Raw genomic sequence first — 20,570 nt, forward strand, 5'->3', positions numbered from 1 at the left:
GAGCCAGTTAACATTTATAGATCAAGATAAATGGGCCGAGGTGAGGCTTCTCCACCATGCCCAATCCCTATACTGAAAGTCCAGTGCCCAGGGACGTCAAGCCGCAACATCTACTAAAAGAAAACTCCAAACTGGTCATTTCTGCCCGTCAGTGCTCAGCACACTTTCCACTTGGTGAATGGCCCAGGTCCAGGCTTGCACATTCCAAGCCGGCTGTTGCCTTGGCTCTCTTTTCTGGAACCAGTGATGTTTGGCTGGAGGTACCTAGAGGCAGGAGGAAGAGAGCGGGAGGAGATTCACAGATGAGATGTTTGTCACCCTCCCCTGGAAGGGCTCCAGAGCACAGACAACTCCATGAGGTCTCTGGAAAAAGGTCTAATGGATGTCCTGGGAAATCCCACCTAGCCAGAGAAGAATCAGCAGCTGGCGCCTAAGTGTTTACCATGCTCACAATCTCATTTAATAGACACACAATGCAGAGTTATTGTCATCAGCATCGTCCCCGTTTCACATGGGAGGAAACAGAAGCTCAAATAACTTACACAAGGTCAAAAAGTTAATAATGAAGGAGTCAATATTTGAACCCAAGTACATTAAGGAATAGTAAAGTCCACACCCTTAACCACTAAGCCACGTCTTCTCCAGAGTCAGTCCGAGTCACTTTGGTGTTATTTTTATGTTAGTTAGATTAGATACCATTTTTTGTTTGTTTGAGACATCCCTTTCATAGAAAAAGTCCAACAAATTGAAGAAATGAACTATCAAGCTTTTGGAAGTTATAATTCTAAGATTCTAGGAGCCTGTCCATACAAAAAGGGATTAAATTTAGGACAGCACTCATGGCTTTGGCAGAAGATGACGCAGGGAAGATGTGGCTGCCTCAGTTATCCTGACCCAACTGAGAACATTCTAAGGGGGCTTTTGGTCCATCCCACCATCCTCAACAGATTTCCTCCCTCTGGTGGTTAGTGATTTTATTTGATTAAGAAAGGAGGTGTCCTGGAGTCTTCCCCTTCACTAGATCACACACAGTGAGCTAAGGGCAGAGCTTCCACACTTCCACAGGCGCTTGTGTGAGGAAGGCCTCCCGGGGAGTCTCCTGGTTGTTTTGAAAGTACTTTGATTTGAAGCTAGACATCCTGGAGTCAGCTTGGAGGGCTGACCCAACACCAGGGGGTAAAGGAGAAACAGTCTAGAGGGCTGCACACCCATGGCCATAGCTATGCTCCCAGTTACCGGGGAAAGTTACAGGGTCCACATGCCCTTGTCCAGCTTGGAGAAGGGAAGTGAGAATGCTCAACTCTCAACTCTATGCCCAATGCTCAATCTGTCTAAAGACCACTTATCTCATGGCAGATGTGTGCTCCGAGTCAGGGAAAAGAGTTTTCAGTGCTTAGAAGTTCCTCTTCCCTCCCAGTCCCTCAGAAACCCTAAACCAAGTCAGCCCTTTGGCTTCTGGAAGATAAAAATTGATCACATTCCCAGAGACAGCCAATGATTCAGGAAGAAGACAGTGTTGAAGGTGAAGCCAGGCTTGACATTTATCATCTTCCCCACCCCGTCATCTTCACAATCTTATCCTATTATTTGTGAGTCAGGGGAATGTATCAGATGCATAAATCATGGGAGCTCACAGACTCATCATTCCTGGTGAAGAAAAATTGCCCTAATGATAGTCCCCAATGACAGAAGTGTCCCCAAGCTGTTCCTTATCCGGCATTTGCTATGTTTTCACCATATGACCCACATCCCGTCTTGGCCATGTGTGGATGGATAGAAGTGGACCTCTCACCCAGGACCACCTGTCCAGAGACTAGCCGGTATGGTCTGATGTGGTCCAGCTCAACCAATTCTTCCCAAATGAGAATCAGAGTTAGCAATTAGATCAGAGTATCTCCCCGCTCGGGAAACTGATTTGAGAAATAAAGAGAAAATAAGCCAACTGATAGTAGATAAGAATCATAAAGATACACTCAGACGGGGTTAAGGGAAGACTGCAGATACCGAGCATATTGATGCCGGAGCTCCAGGCCCAGTGGTTGTGAGCCCAGATGCCTCTGCACGCTGGCTGGCAGCATTGCCTTCACAGGTGGGCACCACATTGTGCTCAAGGTGGAAAATGTACCTTTTGTTGCCACTGAGGATATATATTGTACAACAGTGTGTGTGTCAGACAGAATGTTGAGAGGAAGGCTTCAGGTAGAGTGGGAAGATCCCAAGCATGCACATCGGAGGGAAGAGGCGAGCACAAGGACACGTGTGTGCCAACACGACCACATGTCTCCCAGGTTATGTGGAAACTGTCTCGGTACAGAAGAGAACGCAGTTGGGGCCTGTCTTAGTCTGTTTTCTGTTGCTGTAACAGAATATTCAGACTGGAGAATTTACAAAGGAAAGAGGCTCATTGAGCTTACATTCTAGAGGCTGGAAAGTTTAAGACAGGGCACCAGCATCTGCTTGGCATCTGGTGAGGGCCTCATGCTGCTTCAACTTATGGCAGAAAGCAGATGGGCATGTGGGTGCATGCAGAAGACAGGAGAAGTCAGGGCCAGATTCCCTTGATAGTTAACTCATTCCTATAAGAAAAGCATTCATCCATTCATGAGGACTCTGGGCCTCTGTGACCCAACCCCCCCCCCCAGAAGTCCCACCTCCCAGCACCGCCACAAAGGCGATCAAATTTCGATGTGAATTTCAGAGGGGACGAACCATATTGAAGCCATAAATAAAGACATGGGCTCAAAGAGTAGCCAAGCAGATGCTATGATAAGTAGGGCTGTGATCTAATCCCTTAAAAGGCTTGCCAAAAATTCTAGTATTTGAAGGTATGCCAACGTATTAGTCAGGACCCTTCTGGTTTCAAGTAACAGAAATCCAACTCAAATGAACTTACAAAGGAATCTGATGATTCACATGATAGAAAAATTTAAGGATAGAACTGACTTTAATTATGGCTGGATACAAATGCTGAATATCATCAGGAATTAGTATTTTTCTCTTATTCTGCTCTCTTCCAGTTGGTGTTTTCTTTCGTTGGCAGGTTCTTCCCACACATAACAAGGTGGCCAATGTTGGCTTCAGTTTTCATGCTTACCTCCTTCCAGCATAGCAGCCTCAGTAGAAAAAGGGTCATTCCCTGGCTTACAGCACAAGTCCCAGGAATAGCTCTTGATGGTCCGCACTGGGACATGGATCCGTTCCACAGCCAATCACCAGAGCCAGGGAGAAGCAGCAATCTGATTGGCCTGGCTCAAGTCACATACCTAGTTCTGGATCCAGGGCTTGATATCAACCCCAGGAGAATACTGTAGAAGATGGTTGTTGCTGGAGGGATATTAAACAGATAGTAACAGTAGCCAAAGCCCCAAACAAAATAGTTGAGTACAACCTCTCTGAAGCAAAGACCCTGAAACTGACTTTAACTTCTTATAGTTTACTTGAATGCCAAATGACCTTTAAAAAAAGAACTTTTTTCCCCCCACTTTGGCAGTACTGGGTTCAAACCCAGGGACTTGCACTCGCTGGGCAAGAGTTCATCACTGAGCTACAGCCTCAAACTCTGAATGGCTTTTGCAATGAATACTTTCATGATGCATTTAACTCACCCTGGTTTGTTTAAATACAAAAAGAATTTATTAAAGCATATTAGTGGCTCACAGACTCTCCATTGGGATCAGAGCAAAAGAAAAATTGGGGCTCTATAGCTATGAACAATGTCTAACTTTCCACCTGCCTGGTCACAGGCTTGATCCCACTGTCTTTGATGCATACTACTGTGTGCATCTCAGTTGCATCCAGGTTTCTCTGTCCCTCCACCCTGCACCACCTCTCATCACCAAGATGCAATCTCATGTCACAGCTGTCCTTCACTTTTCAATCTTCTAGGCTGAAGTCTCAAGATGCCGTATCATGTAGCAGAATCTGGGTCATATGCCTATATCGTTGCTGAGTTCTGATCTCCACCCAGGTGAGGTGGTCCCCTTAACATGGCTGCATTTATCAGCTTTCTGTTACTATAATGAAATACCTGAGATACATAACTTATACAGATAAAAGGCTTATTTTGGCTGACAGTTCTGGAGGGTCCAGTTCGACATCAGGTAGACCCATTTACTTCAAGCCTCTGCCAGAGGATAGTGGCAAAGAGCACATGACAGCAAACTGCTCACCTCACAGACAGAAAGTTTTTTTTTTAAAAAAAAAAAAAGAGGATGAGGCTGGGGTCCCACATGCCTTTCAAAGGTACACCCCCAATAACCTAAAGATTTCCCACTAGATCAACACCTCCAAGTAGCCCCACCCTGAGGGCCAAGACTTTAATATATGGACCTTTGGGTGACCCTTATCCAAACCATTCCAATGGCACGTTTCTCAAATTTAGGAAGGCTATTCAGATGAGACTGGGATGACTCCTGTAAGATCTGCACCCACCATACTATGCCTCAAACAGGTGTTATTCCTCTTCTGGGTTCTGAAGGGACTAAGCAATAGAGCCCAGCCTCTTTATTTCTGCATATGGCCTCCTAACAAAGCAGTAGATCTCTGCTCTTTACAACGAATGGAACCCAGTTCACACAAGGCCATTTGACCATCATAATTTAGATAAAATTTAGCTTAGGGTTAGTAGTTTCCTTCCCAGAAAAATGAACTCACAGAAATTTGTGGGTTCTTCAGATGAAAAATCTCAGGGGGCTCCTGAGGGGGGTCTGCAAAGCATGACCATGGGAGCCCTCCCAGGGATGCCAACTTATTACATAACTCTGCGAATGCCACACTGGGCCACTGTTTAACCACAAATCACCACCCACCACCCCTGCCATTAAGAAGAAGTTAGGTGTGGGGTGGGGACCTCCGGAAAGCATCTCCCTGGTCTGATATGTCGCCCTTCGAAGTCTATAATCCTTTAGCAGCTATTCCCAGGAGGTTGAGTTATCTGATTCTCCTCCTGTGGCTGTCTGCTGCTCAATCAGGAGCTGAAGTCATTCAGCGAAAGGATAGTTTTTTGACCTACTATGTCCCAGGCATAGTGCTAATACTGAACACACTCTGCCCCCAGAGAGCCTTCAGACAAGTAAATTAGCCCGAGCTTAAATGGAGTGAGGGGAGGTGAGGAAGGGAATAGAAATGTTAATGTACCATTACCCTGAAAGAGATGTGGTTTTCATTTTTTAAGCAGACTTACTGGCCAGGGTCACTACGGAAGCTTAGGTCTCTGACCTAATATAGAAGTAGAGTCATTATATTTTCTGAACACGTAGTCCAACAAAGAAATCTCTCTTACCAGAGAATTCATTTGTGTAAAAGTCAGGCAAAGGTATCACCCTTAAATACATTAGTTACATTTTGTAAGTGAAAAGAACAAGGTCAAAGGAAATGATTGACCAATTCAGAACATCTGGATGGGGCAGTCAGTTGGGTAGACACAATGGGCTACCTGGGGATAAATTTTGGGAATCCAGTCTTTGACCAGTGGTGCCCCACCCCTATCACAGAGGTGGGTGGTGCTTCCCTTATAATACTGACGTAGTCCACAAAGCAGGAGGGTGGACACCTGTGAAGAATATGGGCTTGGGCAGCACAGAAAGAAGAAAATGTCTGCTCTAGACCCTAAACCTTTGGAAGGACCAAGATGGCCTTGTGGCCTACAGTCTTCACAATTTCCATGAAGTAGCAGGTGCCCCAAGAGACCACTAGGTGTCGCTGTGAACCTGTGAGAGCGAGGCCTTCCGCTGTGAGCGGCGCAACAGCTCAGTCTGTTTTCAATCAACACTTGTCAGTTTTTCTCCCTGAGGCCCCAAGAGTGTGCTAGGAATTTTTATTTCTTGAGAAATCCTGTGATTCAGCTGCCCTTTGTTGGCCCTGCTCGAGAGAATGAAGGCTGTGCTTGCTCCTGCCAGTCCCCCAGGCAGGGGGCTCCCCAGTAAGAGGCTTCAGGCCACCAAGCCCTCCTCTGCCCCTGCTGCTCCCTCCTCCTCCCTTTCTTCCTCTTCATTCTCTTTTATCTCCCTCTCCTGGTGCCCAATGACACCAATGAGCTATTCAGTGGCACAGTCCCCATCCTGAATGCCTTTTTCAGCCTATAGGATTTCCAGGCACTCACACCAGCCTGGCACAAAGTGGCTTCAAAGTCAGACCTACCACTTACTATAGTTGTGGGACCTTTGTCAGGTCACTTCTTTATGAGACTCAATGCTCTGTATGTAAATTAAATAGCACTTACAGAGATATGCATCAAATGCAAATATAAACCTTAAGGATCCCCAGGTGCTCCAGCACATATCAGGCATTCTGTAAATGCAAAATGATATTATTACTACAGGTTCCTGACATAGACACACTGACACACACACACACTCACAAACAACCAAAAAAGGACCCAAAATTTGGCACCTTCATTCTCCTGAACCTGTAGCAAGATGGTGTGGAAAGGAAACAAAGTTCAGGGGATCTCTTCAGAGCTGCCAAGCACCATTGCTTATTCTAACCCTCTCTGCTTATGTCAGTAGTGATAAACTCTTTCAGAGCCCAGCTGGGAGCTGTCTCGGTCAATAGGCTGTAGTTCGCTTAGCCAAATGCCATGGCAGCTGCCCTAGGGCCTTCTGGGTAAAGGCCACTTGTGGGTGGAGCTGGCCTCATACTCCTTCCTCCAGAAGGTTTGTTGTGGACCTCCCTGGTTTCCAGCTACCACATTGAGGCTGTGGTTTTGAGGGGATGGCCACCAGCCAGAATCCTGACCCTGGGTGCCCTGCAGCTGCTCTGTGCACTGAGGCATTGAAGCCACAGACCCTGGAAAGCTTGGGCAAAAGTGGAAAGAAGAGCCCGTCTTTTCCCAGGGGCCTACCTGGACCATTCACCGGAGTTAAATGGCAGTGCCCCTGCTGGCCAGTATGAGTAACTGCAGCCTCTTGGGTCTTAAGGAAGAGGTTATTTTTGAGTAATCCAGATCTTGGCCTGGAAGGTACATGTGCACTCATAACCAAGATGTTGAACAACGGATAGGGAGTGCATGTAGAACATTCCCATTCCACGCCCCAAACTTTCCCTTTCATACCTTAAACCTGTAGCTATCTCAAACCCTCACCTCTCACTTCTCAGGAGAAGATGCTCTCAGAGCATATTGCTTGTTCAGAAGCTGCATTGGCTCTGCACCTGTTAATGTTTGGTTTCTGCAGCCATGAGAAGCCTTGGACTGTCAAGGCAGAGAGATATTCATTCAGAGGATCCATTTGGGAGTTTGTGTTCTGATGGAAAAGGTATCCAATGACTAAAATAAAGAATACAGCTGAGCCAGGCACAGTGGTGCACACCTGTAATCCCAGCAGTTTGGGAGGCTGAGGCAGGAGAATTGCGAGTTCAAAGCCAGCCTCAGCAAAAGCAAGGTGCTAAGCAACTCAGTGAGACCCTGTCTCTAAATAAAATACAAAATAGGGCTGGGGATGGGGCTCAGTGGTCAAGGGCCCCTGATTCAATCCCCGGTACTTCCCCCCACCCACAAAAAAGAATACAGCTGAACCCTCCCCACTTAAGCTCAGAGGAGACACACCCAGGTTGGCCTGGCTCTGTGTCCCCTGGGCATGTTCCCTAATCCCTCCAGCCTTCAATTTTCTCATCTGTAAAATGCAGTTAATCCTCAAGATACAGGCCAACCCCAGAAGAGGCTGTGAGGATTAACAGTGATGGGGGTAGAGTGCCCAGCCACACCACCATGCTGATGAGGTATTCAGAGGCCTGTCTGCAGACTGCTCAGGTACAAGCAAAGCTTTTGCCATGCATGTCGGTGAGGTGGACCAGCATTCCAGACTCCTCAGGCCACAGTGAATGGGATCTAGGAAGGGCTGAATGCCCAACTCTGCAACTTGGGCTCAGGGTGCCTCACTTGTCCTTTGAAAAATCTTAGGAAATCCTCATGCACTGCTGGTAAGAATGTAAAACTTTGCAGCCACTGTGGGAAACTGGCAATTTCTCAAAAAGGTAAGTATAGAGTTACCATGTGACCCAGCATTTCCATTCCTAGGTATATACCCAGGCTAAATGAGAACATATGTCTGTGTGAGAACTTGTATGTGAATGTTCATTGCAGCATCACTCATTGCAGAATTATTCATTATAGACAAAAAATGGACACAAGCCAGTACCCATCGACTGGAGAATGGAATCAACGAAATGTGTGCATTTGTACAATGGACTATTCTGTGGCTGTAAAAGGAACAAAATACTGATGTGGATGGATCTTGAAAACAAGCTACGTGAAATAATCGACACACAAACGGATAAATACCATGTGACTCCATTTATATAAACTGTTCAGAATAGGCAAATCCAGACACAGAGAAAGTAGATTAGCAGATGACAGGGGCCTGGGGATGGCAATGACCATTCATGGGCGTGTGGTTTATTTTGGGGGTAATGAAAATGTTTGGGAATTATATTGTGGTGATGGTTGCATAACTGTGAATATACGAAAAACCACTGAATTCTACTGTATGTGAATTCCATCTCAATAAAACTGTTAGTTAAAAAGACTACCCTTAGCCAGCTGGAGTGTGCTCTGACTATGGACGGACAAATGGGATGGGCAGTGCGGGAGTGGAACTCTCCTGAGCTTTACCCATAAATCAGATTAACCAGCTTTCCTCCCTCAGCTGCGCCGGGTCTGAAGGAGCTACAGCAGTCACAGGCTTTATCCAAGGAATTTAACAGGGGGATGCTCAGCCTCATCAGGAGGTACCACAGGAATAAGCTCAAGCTCAAGAACACACCTTAGCTTGGTCTCAAGACTTGCAGGAGCCATGTTTTCCAAACCCCAAACCAGGGCTGATTGCTACGATTTGTACTCACAGGGGCAGTAGGAAACACTATTTGAAGTAGGGAGTGTCTCCAAAACTTTGGGTATAAGGCTTTGGTTTTCTAAGAAACACTCATCTCCCTTTGTCCCCCAAAACAGACAAGTTTCCAAAAAAACTCAGAGTCTTTGGGAGTCACAGGCAAAAGTCATGAGTTTCCTATAACTAAGGTGTCCAGATGAAAGGTATTTAATCAGAACCATCCTTTTCCAGAAGGAGCCAATCTGATGCCTGCTCAGGTTAGGTGAGGTGCCGGTAGACTTTTTCACAGAAGGGCACAGAACCCACACCAGGAAAATCCTGTCCAGGCCTACTCCCTCTGGTTTCTAGGATTGTTGTTTGGAATATTGGCAGGAAGTTCATTGTGGCAGAAGCACTTGGGGGTTCTGTTCTCTGCCAACGTGAAATAATCGACACACAAACGGATAAATACCATGTGACTCCAATAGTAATAGGTATCTCAGACTAGACACAGGGCAGCCACACTCAGGGAGAGCTCCATCTGTTATCTAAAATAACAGTATCTGGTAGCTTTCCCTGAGGGAGTGATTAACCCTGCCAGGGAGCCTGTATCTGACACAGAAACAGGGCCCAAGAGAACTCAGAACTTCTTCCATATCTGAGACCCTGCTTCAGAGAGGGGCCTTGTTATGATTTGGATGTGAGGTGTCTCCCAAAAGCTCACCTGTGAGGCAACGCAAGAAGGTTCAGAGGAGAAATGATTGGGTTGTGAGAGCCTTAACCCAATCGGTGATTTAATCCCCTGATAGGGATTAACTGAGTGGTAACCAAAGTGGTAGGGTGTGGCTGGAGGAGGTGGGAATTGGGGTGTGGCTTTGGGTATATGTTTGTATCAGGCCAGAGGAGCCTCTCTGCTTCCTGATCACCACTAAGCCACTTCCCTCTGTCACACTCTTCTGCCATGTTGTTCCTGCCTCTCCTGGAGCCCTGAGGAATGGAGCCTGCTGTCCATGGATGGAGACCTCTGAGACCGCGAGCCCTCAAATAAACTTTTCCTCCTCTGTGATTGCTCTGGTCAGATCCTTCAGTCACAGCAGCAAAAAAGCTGACTAATACAGGCCCCAAGGTTTCAACGGCCTCCACCTTTGGGGCCTGGCTCAAGACGCCACCCCCCTCCTCTTTGGATTAGCTAGCGACCTCATAGGTCTCTCTCTCCTTCCAAACTTGTCCCTTGTCTTCCTTAAGTCTAGTCCCACCCACGATAGCAATCAGAGAGATGCTTTCAGAGTGTAAGTCCTGTCACTCCTCTGCTCGAAAGCCTTCAGTGGCTCCCAGTCACTCTTGGGGTAAAAGCTAAAGTCCTGACAAGGGGCCACAAGGCCCTAGGTCCTGGGTAAACCCCTCACCACAGACACCCTGCAGACTGCACCCTCCAGCATCCCCCGACACAGACATGTCTCCCCACACATCCTTCTCTGAAGTCCTCTCCCCTGGTCCTCAGCTCCTTGGGGTTTCTCCTGCTGTTCCTCAGTTTGCCCTTGTCCTTTCACTCTCTGCCTTGAAGGCTCTCCCCAGGTATCTGCATGGCTCCTTCCCACACCTCCACGGCTGGATTCTCACCTCACACTGGGCCTTCCTTGACAACCTATTTAAGTGACCATCCTGATCTCTATAACCCTCAACCCTGTTTATTTTTTTTAATGATATTTACCTCGATTAGCACTATAGATAGAGATATATAGAGATATAGATAGATAGCATGCATTATGATAGATCATATTTCTTTATCAAATCTGTTTCTCTGTCATCCCAGTAGAAATAAACAAAAGACCAACCACAAGAGAAAAGCAGAGGCTGTTTATTCCAAGTTGCTAGAGCGAGGGAGTCAGCTTGCATGGTGTTTTGGTGGGGCAGAGAGAGGTACAACTGTAAAGCAGGCAACCTAAGGTAGGCAGAGAGAGGTAAAACTGTAAAGCAGGCAACCTAAGGTAGGCAGAGAGAGGTACAACTGTAAAGCAGGCAACCTAAGGTAGGCAGAGAGAGATAAAACTTTACGTGGACAAATGAGAAGGTTCCAGGTACACGTTGACTCCACGCTGTTGACCTGGGAAAGCTATAGGTGGACTAACTAGAGGCGGCAGTCTAGGTGATTGGCGTACCTTTGGTTTTCTCTGGTTGGTTCTAGGTTGGAAATAGGAACAAAACATAGGGAAGCTTTCAATTATTCATCAAGTCCTGGTTGTTGGGGCTCCATGGTTACAGGGGTTATTGTTGGGCTTCCTGGACTGTTATTAGAGCTAGAGTTCTGGCTTCTTGCAAGTCTGAATCACAGCTGGCTGGATTTCTGGGTTGTTGGTTATAGATAAGCCAGGTAGTGTCCTGGGCAGGTTGCTGCGGCTGTGAGTTGGAGTTCTGTTTTTATAGGTGGCCCAGCCATTGTCCAGTTGGATATTCAGTCTCTCATTCCTCCCTAGAATAGAAATAAGAAGAACATTTTTGTATTTATTGTCATATCCCCAGAGCCTAGAACATGTGGAGTGGGGTGGGCCCTCACTATTTGTTGTTGAGGATGATAATGTTGATCTATATATAATTAGAAAAGATGTGACTCTATTTCACTTGGGTAGAAAACTACCTACACGCCTGCTTGATTCAACCCAATTCTACAAATGTTTGTTGAGTGCTTTCTACATACCCTGGAGGCCAGTCCAGGTTACATGAGACAAATACTGGCTAAAAATGAACTGAAGATAGGATTCCGAATGCTTTAGCCCAGGTTCATAATGCCACTTTGATTTCATCTTCACTTTTAAGACTGCTTCAGTTTCCAGGTCTTCGTTGTATGAGATTGTTCCACTTCTTCCAGTTCTCATTTACATCTCAAAAAGTGTCTATGTGGTAAAAGTTGATGGGGGTTTCGTTGGTTTGTTTGTTTTGGTTTGTTTTGGTTTGATTTTTTGGTTTGTTCATTGGTTTTTGTTTTGACATAGGGTCTTAACTGTATTTTCTAGGTCTTGAACTCCTGACCCAAGCAATCCTCCTGCCTCAGCCTCCTGAGTAGCTGGGACTACAGGCATGCGCCTCTGTGGTGGCTCTTGATTGCCTCTTCCATGAGCTGGTTATCTGGTAATCAGTTGGATGACTCCCTTGGAACAAGAGTCCCATCTTGCCCCTCTTCAGGTGAAACACAGGAGGGGCTCAGTGATCTGAGTCTCCTGATATTTGACCTTTTCCCTAGTTTTTAGATTAAATATCTCACTGACCTCATCTTCCACACAGAAGTCACACCTGGCTCTGGTCTGCCATCTAGAGGTGGAGGAGCAGTACTCTGGCTCTATCACCCAGGGATGACCCCCACTTGGGCATCTCAACAACTTTCAGACAAGGGCTCTCCACTAAGTTCTGTTATTGTTGTTTGATTCCAGGCTGGGGTTAATTTATCTTTCGGATAGAAACTCAAGGAACCAAGAAAGAAATGGAACTGGAAATAGAATCTGTTGGGCTAGCTCTTTAGTCACCTACACTCAGCAGTGGCAGACAGAATGTAAGCTCTGCAAGGGCAGGGATCTGGGGCTGTCACGTTGGCTAAGGTAACCACAACGGGCACATGCAGCTGCTCCTTAAGTGTCACTGGGTGAATGGAAGGCAGCCACCAACCCCTACAACACACTAAGTTTTGAGTGAGAAACACCATGTTGCAATAGTGATCACTTTCAATGTTCACTCATTTTGTCATTTAATTTTCTCAGTCATAGATACACACATTAAATAAAAAGGCAAACAATCGAGCCACAGACAGGAAAGAGGACTGTGAGGAGCAGAAGCGCCATCTCTTGTTTGTGAATCCCATGTGTTTTCGACACAGGCCTGCTGAGGCGTGGACTCCGCTTTCTACAGGGCACAAAACATCTCCAACCTCAGCCAGTGTTCAGCCCCTCAACAATAATAAATCCCTAGTACTCTGCTCCCTGAAGATCTCCACTGAAATTTAAAATGAATCAGGATGGGAAAAGTAAACACAGGCTACAGTTGATTCGTGTGCGTTGAAGGCCTTGAGAGAGAAATGGAAGCAAACACTGATTGCTGCCTTCATTTCATTCAGGTAACTTTTTTTTTTTTTTTTTTTTTTTTGGTCAAACCTGGTAAATGTTAGAAATCAATGGTCTCCACCCTGGACTTCAGACTTCTGGATTTCCTTTCTGACAGTTAGCCAAATATGTGCAAGAAAAAGGGGAGGAGGATTCTCTCTCCTCCAAGCCTCCTGGGGCCGCTCTTACTTTTTCTGGATCCTCTGTGCTCAGCTTGGAGCTTGGAAGAAAAGCAGCTCTTCCTGCCAGTCACTAGGAAAAATGCTGAGCTCTTCATGCTAGTCTTGGGGAAGTCCCTCCCAGAGCCTGACTTCAATCTCTCCTTTTGAGTGTTCAGCACAATTCCCTCTGGTGCTGTCACTGCTGGAGAAGGAAGGACAGCTGTCCCCGCCCTCCTTCTCATCTTCCTTAATAGGCTTATAAACTGTTATCAAGGCCCCTTCAGCCTTCTCCGAGCCTCATTTTACTTGAACGGAAGCTGAGTGCTTCTGAGGTAGGGGTCTCACCGACTTGCCAGGTCTCAAATGGGTAATCAGCCACTTTACCCACTTTAACCTCCACGAATGAACGGCTCAACCTTCTTTTGCAAAATTTAAACCCCATTCAAGGGACTTCCCTGACAACCCACCCTTATTAACAAACCATGCCTGGTCTAGGCCAGAGCAGGGCATTTGACAAATGTGTCTCTTTTTAAGTCACGCTGTGGCCCAGGCACACTGTCGACAAGCAGTAGCACTCTCCAAGGTCTTCACTTGCTGGCTGTCCTGTGCCTCCCTCAGGCCACTGTGGGCCTGTGAGTTCTCATCTCATGCCCCAGCCGGAAGGGGATGCTGCTCTGATGGACTCTCACTGGGTCTTATAGTTGTTGGACTTGGGCTCCAGCAGCTGGGGAGCAGGACAGAGAGGTAAAGTGAGGCTTGCCAGGTCTCTGCTTAGGTCCATGCTGGAGAGTTTCATTTTCTGTTCCATCACAATGCATTGACTCTCAGCTCAGTGCTCAGACCAACAGCCTGTGGTGTGGCCCCACTCAGAGTGCCATGGTGCCCTTCAGTCACAGAAAATGGGAAGAAGCAGGGCAGGTGGTTATAAGGTTGGTGTTCAGCTTTGAAAAGAATGATTTCATTTTGAGGCCCTTTTTATTTTTTATTTTGAGATAGGGTCTTGCTAAATTGCTTAGGGCATTGCTCGGTTGCTGATGCTGACTTTGTACCTGTGATCCTCCTGCCTCAGCCTCCCGAGCCTCTGGGAATACTGGTTTGCACCACCACACTTGTCTTCTCCAGCCCTTTTTATGTTATATTTTGAGACAAGTTTTCACTAAGTTGCTAAGGATGGCCTCGAATTTGTGATCCTCCTGCCTCAGTCTCCCAAGTTGCTGGATTATAGGCACACACCACTGTGCCTGGATCAAGAGTCATTTTAACCAGAATGGCTAAAATTAAAACACCTGTCAATCCCAAGTGTTGACAAGGATGCAGAGCAATTGGAAGTCTCAATCCTTGCTGCTGGAGTGTAAACAGGATACACCAACTTGGAACTCTTTAGCAGTGTTCAGCAATTGCTCCAGCAATCCTGCTCCCAGGTATATGTATATGTTCAGAAGCAATGAGCATTTGTGTTCAACAAAATACGTGTACTATAAAGTTCATAGTGCTAATTCATAATAGCTAAGAAAAAAAGAAAAAAAAAAGCTATTGGATGCTGAAGCACCCACTCAAGCATAGAATAGGTAAATAAAGTGTGGCATAAGCATCCAAAGGCATCAGACACAATGATGGAGAAAGCTGTATGACTGCTACACAGTGCCTTGGGCTCACCCCACAGACGTGAGGCTGAGCCCACAGACATCAGAAAGGAAAGTGTACATCCTGTGAGACCCTGTTGATATGAAATTTAAAAATGGCAAAACGAATCTATGATAATAAAGATCAGAATGGTAGTTGTCTCTCTAGGATAAGTCTACATAGGATCAAGTTGAACCCCTTAGATCTTTGTCAAATATGACATCTCAATAAAAAAAATTGGAAGCATCTATTGTGTTTTCTTCTTCCCAAGTGAACAATTCATTATTTACTCACCTTTTTTTCTTTGCTCTGTTTTTGAATTTAAAAAAATTGAGGTGACTTACAAAAGCGTATAGTGTTGAACTACATCTATAGGTGAAGATGGGAATATTAGGTGAAACCAGATGTGGGGGTAGTCCTCAATATTTGTGTCAGGAAGTCCTCTGCAGTTGCTGGGGTGAACTGAATAGAACTTTCTATTGGTCGATGCAAAGAAGAAACACAGCCAGTTCTGAATTCAAACACTCAGGCTGGGATTGTGGCTCAGTATTAGAGCGCTTGCCTAGCATAAGTGAGGCACTAGGTTCAATCCTCAACGCCACATAAAAATTAATAAACAAAAAAAGTATTGTGTCCATCTACAACTAAAAAACACATTTTTTTAAATGAGCAGTCTCAGCTGATCAGAGGCACTTGTAGTTCGGAGCCCTGAAAGAAATTTTCCTGTGCCACTTCAACAAAAGGCAATTATGTGAGCAAACCCTATCTTTTAACTTTTGTCAACCTTCCCATTTGGGACCCAGATATCTGAATCCCTAAGCCCCATATGTCCATATCTGGGCCAGGCCCATATTTCCACACCTGAGCCTTGCCCACCCCTGCCCCTGTAGAAATTAGGGCGAGGCAGCCCCCCTGAGGGTCAGGGCCCCCCCCTCCTGCTAGGTGGTCCTGGGAACTACCCACTGTTTACTTTCCTGCTTGCGATTTGAAGAATGTCCTTCTTGTGAGGGCTGGGCTTCTGTTCTTCGGGTGTCCAGCTTGACGTCTTTGCTTCTGGAACTTGGGCCGCTGTCCTGGGTGGGGGCTTTGCCCCTCGGCCAGTCTCCTTCCTTGCTTATGCTTCTTGCAGGCTCCCACCCTGCTGCAGCTGCAGCTCCCTGAAGGCTGGGCTCTGTCCATTTTGGCATTTGTTTTAATGGATCTTTCCACTTCCTGGCTCCAGTTTTTGAGTTGAATTGATAGATTTCCCCAGTCACTAGAGGAGAGAAATACAATCATATAAACCAAGGAATTCAAATACTTCTATCTTGCCCCACCTCTCCCCCACATCGTTCTGATGGCCAAGAAACAATGAGACATGCAAGCACCACGTGAAGCACAGACAGAGAAGCAGGTTGGTGAGCAGCACAGACCGTCTGCTCCAGGCTGCCCCTGCCCCAAACCACGCAACTCAAACCACACGGGGAGCATGTGCCACACCTCGTGGATGGAAAGGTTCAGAAGAGCCTCAAAGCCATGTCAAGTGCAATTTCAAGGAAGTCTTGAACTCCTGCGGGCATCAGATAAATGAGGTTCGGTTTCTAATGGGGTTACCCATTATGTTCTGATTTATTTGGTTTGTTTGAAAAGACCCCTGGATGCCTGCTATAAAAAGGAACTCACCAAGTAAGGAGGGCAAGACTTTGATTTTTTTTGTTTATGTTAGGTGAGCAGAGATTCGAGGACTCAGACACACAGAGGGGGCTCCATTGGAGACGAGGCAAGGGAGCCATTTTGATTGTGTCAGAGCCCACAGACACTAACTGATGTGTTTGTTCACATTAAATCAATTGGCAGATTTCTTCTCCTTATTTTTAAATCTTTCCAACACAAAAAAAAAAACTGCAAAAGGCCTCCGGCTTTTGCACTGGAAATAGGGTGTAAGTCAAGCCCCGGCTCCTGCCATTTCTGTAGAGCATGAGTGGCCTCTCTGCTCAGAATCCCACCAGCACTTATGTTAATGTGGGCACATTATGGTAACAAGTGCCTAATAATAGAGGGAAATTTAATTCCAACAGCAGCAGCTTCTCACTGGAGAGGAGCCATCCTCCTTGCGAGGAGGACCACAGCGGTCTGCATGTGAGGGTGGCAGGGAGCCAGCACACTTGCTTCCTGGATTCGGTTTCCTTCCCTTTATTCACGTCTATAATTGAGCCTTTGTAAGTGGAGGGATGTGTGTAAAGGAGCTAAATTGGGAGCTGATTTCGTGGGGGTGACGAGAGTCTGCAGGCCAGCTTTTACCTTATGTTCATCTTGCCAACCAAGAAGAAATTCTTGGCCCTGATCGAGGGGAAAAGAAGAAGCCAAACTTGCCATTTCTTCCACTGCTAATAGGATGGTACTAGAAGCTTTCAGGAAGGATGAGGGGAGGGGAGAGAGTTCCAATGAGCAGGGGGGAAAGAAAAGAGAGAATAGTGGGTTCTTGAATTCACCATTTCCCTAAACTGTGAATTCGGCAGGGAGGCAAGAAAGGCGTGTCCTTGAGCGGGAGCCCTTCAGTGGAAGCCCACAGGGGAGGGCGCTGCCAGCCTGCACGCCCGCTGTGTGCAGAGTGGATCTCCTGTTGTATTTTAGCCTAGAAGTGTCAGCGCTGCACTACAGGCAACGTGATTGGATGGATTCACTGAGTGAAGAGCAGGAAACAGGACAAGGTCATAGACCAGCCTGGGATAGGGAAAGCATTCTTATGGGTGACCTTGCCAGTCAATTACCTGGGTCTACAGCTTCTCCATCAAAGACTGTGTTCATCTGGACAGTTTCCTACAGAGCAGAAAGAGACAGCTTCAAGCACAACCCTAGGCTTCCCCTGCCCCAGGCAAGGCCACTCATCCTCACAGCCCCGCAGCCGGGTTCCTTACCCAAAGCTTCTTCTTGACATTTATCTATGTGATAGGCACTGTGCTAGGTGTTAGGGACACTGGGGTGAACAAGTCATGTGTGGTTGCTGCCCACTTGCCACTGATGAACGGGGGCTCCTGTGCAGTCAAAAGACCATGGGAGGAGCTATGTGGGATGCTATGGGACACAGGTGGGAGTGAGGGGGACATTTAATCCAGACTTGGTGGTTAAAAGAGCATCCTGAGTAAGTGACACCTGAGTTGCATCAAAGGAAGAGTAGAAACACCACCCAGCGTGTCACCTTGGTGAGATCATTACAAGGCAGACTTGCAAAGCAGGCACAGAGGAGCCCCCAGGAGCTCCCATCTCTGGCCCTGGCACACCAGCCTGGCACTCCTGCCTTTTCCTGCTGCCCCCCCACCCCAAATAGGCCAATGCACAGTCTCATTCAGGTCCATGAGTCTGAACTCTGTGCCATCCTCAAGGACCTGACTTGTGTCCAAAATGCACCTGTCCCTGACCCCATGGCACCCCCTTCCTTCCCATGATGCCATACACAGGGTCTTTAGTATGCTAATGAGGACGGCATTTACAACTTAGAGGACCTCTGGTCTTTGTATTTTCATCACATTTGTACATAATCACCTCTCCTTCCCCACAGCTCCCCAACTCTGAAGAGAGGGTATAGGGATTTACATGGGTTTCGTCCACTGGATCAGGTAAGCAGCCCCACTTTTTATAGTCACGAGGACCTATTTATTTAATAGATTAATTTAGCATTACCTAGTTCTAAGACCATCTCTGAGAGGCATACCCAAGGGTACTTGCCTTAGGCAATAAGACCACAAAGACTGAAGTCTGCTTCTTCTCCCCATTTGTAGACCAACAAGGAGGTCCAAGCTCTAAGATAATGGGCCTGAAGCAAAAATCCCAGTGTACCCCATCAACCACCTCACGGTGCTCATTCACCAAATACAGAGTTTTGGCTCATAATGAAGTCTCGTCATGGGGGAAGAGAAGGGAGAATCACCTTCAAGTTCCATCACTTCCCAGTGAGCCCAGTGAGGACAGCAGTCTCGGTGAGAGACAGGGTGACGTGGCAGGGTAACTCTCCAGCTACCCTATAAACTCCGCATTTGTGTGACACCCAACAATTTTCACCATATTTCCCCAACTGTTATCTCAGGGCAAGTGACCTTGCTCCCATTTCACTACTGAGGAATCTAAAGCTCCAAGTAGCTGAGGGGTCCCTAAGGCCACGTGGCTACGCGATAGGCCTGGACCATAGATAGCAGTGCTCTTTCTCTATCACTTTTCTGCAAGGTTGTGGAAACAGCAAAGAAAAATCAAATTCCACTGGAAACTGAAGTGCCAGTTGGGGTCTTTAACCTCCACTCCTCCAACACACTCTGCTGGAGAGCCGGTGGAGACGGTAAACACCACGACCCGATATTTATGAAAGTCAGTGCTTCTGTAAACGCATCAGCAGACGTGCTCAGTGGAGGGAAGGAATTCTATCAGGAACTCTGTCACACAGCAAGCTGTTCCAGTGGCCAAATACCATACCTCCCTGAATGACAAACACCCCCACAGGACCACCAGCCAGCACCCAAGTCAGGTGCCTGTGGCTGACCACACTCACCACCACAACCTCTCTGTTTGCCTTCTTCATGTCTGCAGGGAAGAGAACAGGCAGCAGTTAAGTTTCTTGGGTGTTAAATTTTCCTTAAAATTCTACCCCCACAATGAGATAAACCCTAAACAGGCTTTGAAACCAGTCTTACAGATAAGGCAAAGAATTTTTCTGACTGTAGACACTGATAGCTTTCCATCTTCTCAGAAAAATATGCACATGTATTTTCACACACACACACACACACACACACACTTAAATTTTTAAACTATTTTTCCAACTTATTGTTTCTGGGGGGACCTACAAAATTAGCTTTCAAATAGACTTAGAGATCAGAAAGAAAGATTGAGTTGATACACTCGCTCATATGTGGGGATTTTTTTTTCTTTTCATTTCATCTATGCCCTTCTTCAAAAATAACTGGGATTGGAAACAGTTTGTGAAATTTCACAGGTCATCTCATTTAATATGATCAATAATCATTATGATCAAATTTTGAACCCTGATGTACGTGCTTTATGTACGTCAGACACATGCTGTGGATGGAGTGACTAAGGCAAACATTTTTTTAACACACTTTTCAATTTTATATCTTGTCTCTCCCACTAGCCTGGGGTCACCTTCAGGCAACAACTTGTTGGCCAGGGGCAGGACGAGACACTTCCTCAAGCCTAGAGCTTTCAAACAGACCTGGCTCAATTTACAAACTTTCCTGAAATTGTTCAGCTCCCGGCTAATCTGGCTGCCCTCGGTCCCTCTTTCTAACTAGTCTGACCTAAATAATTTGTGCAAATGATCAGATCCATTGCAGCCTGAGAATAAAATCTCACTTGTTCTTTCAAAAGAGGCAGGTGTCCAAGACAGAGCATTAGCTATCCTCAGGAGGGATCATGCCCCTCCATGTGCTGTACTGAGTAGATACTGTGTTTAACGCATGGAGGATTCTTTATTCCTGTCCCACTCAGTGGGGAACAAGCCCAGGGTGCAGAAGGTAAACTGACTGGAGATGACCCTGGGTGGGAGCAGGCAGGGCCCACAGGAGTTATCCCAGTAGGCCAAAGGCATCATGCACCCAGCCCTTCCTGTGCTCCAGCAACATCTGGCCTGTGCTTCATTCTACCAACAATGAAGCTGCTAAAAACTCACCAACATACAATTGTGCCAACTGGCTCTGATGGGTCCTTTTTTTATGTAGTACAACAGAGCATGCAAGCAAAAAAAAAAAAAAAAGGGAATAAGCACTGTACATACCTCCTTTCTTTGCCCTATGGGGAAGAAAAATAATGGGTATTAATTAACCTGAAAGTGGTCCACACAGGTGAACACAAGATCACATAGGGTCCTTTGGGCAACTGTGTTGCTTGGGGTTCAGGGGCTGATTTGC

At 46.5% G+C, this 20,570-nt stretch overlaps 1 protein-coding gene across 1 annotated transcript in view; it reads right to left on the minus strand.

The window, feature by feature from the left end:
• Nucleotides 1-10,673: 10,673 nt before the first annotated feature.
• Nucleotides 10,674-20,570, minus strand: part of Cdhr3 (cadherin related family member 3) — a 69,177-nt gene continuing 59,280 nt past the window's right edge. The window contains exons 17-20 of the mRNA XM_077796718.1: nucleotides 19,196-19,216; nucleotides 17,427-17,475; nucleotides 15,640-15,931; nucleotides 10,674-11,274 (exon numbers count right to left, since the gene is read on the minus strand). Coding sequence (XP_077652844.1) covers nucleotides 11,265-11,274; nucleotides 15,640-15,931; nucleotides 17,427-17,475; nucleotides 19,196-19,216 — 372 coding nt within the window. The 3' untranslated portion in view covers nucleotides 10,674-11,264. The remainder of the gene's footprint in view (nucleotides 11,275-15,639; nucleotides 15,932-17,426; nucleotides 17,476-19,195; nucleotides 19,217-20,570) is intronic.

The sequence above is a fragment of the Urocitellus parryii genome, chromosome 3 (assembly GCF_045843805.1).
Source record: "Urocitellus parryii isolate mUroPar1 chromosome 3, mUroPar1.hap1, whole genome shotgun sequence".
Taxonomy (NCBI): domain Eukaryota; kingdom Metazoa; phylum Chordata; class Mammalia; order Rodentia; family Sciuridae; genus Urocitellus; species Urocitellus parryii.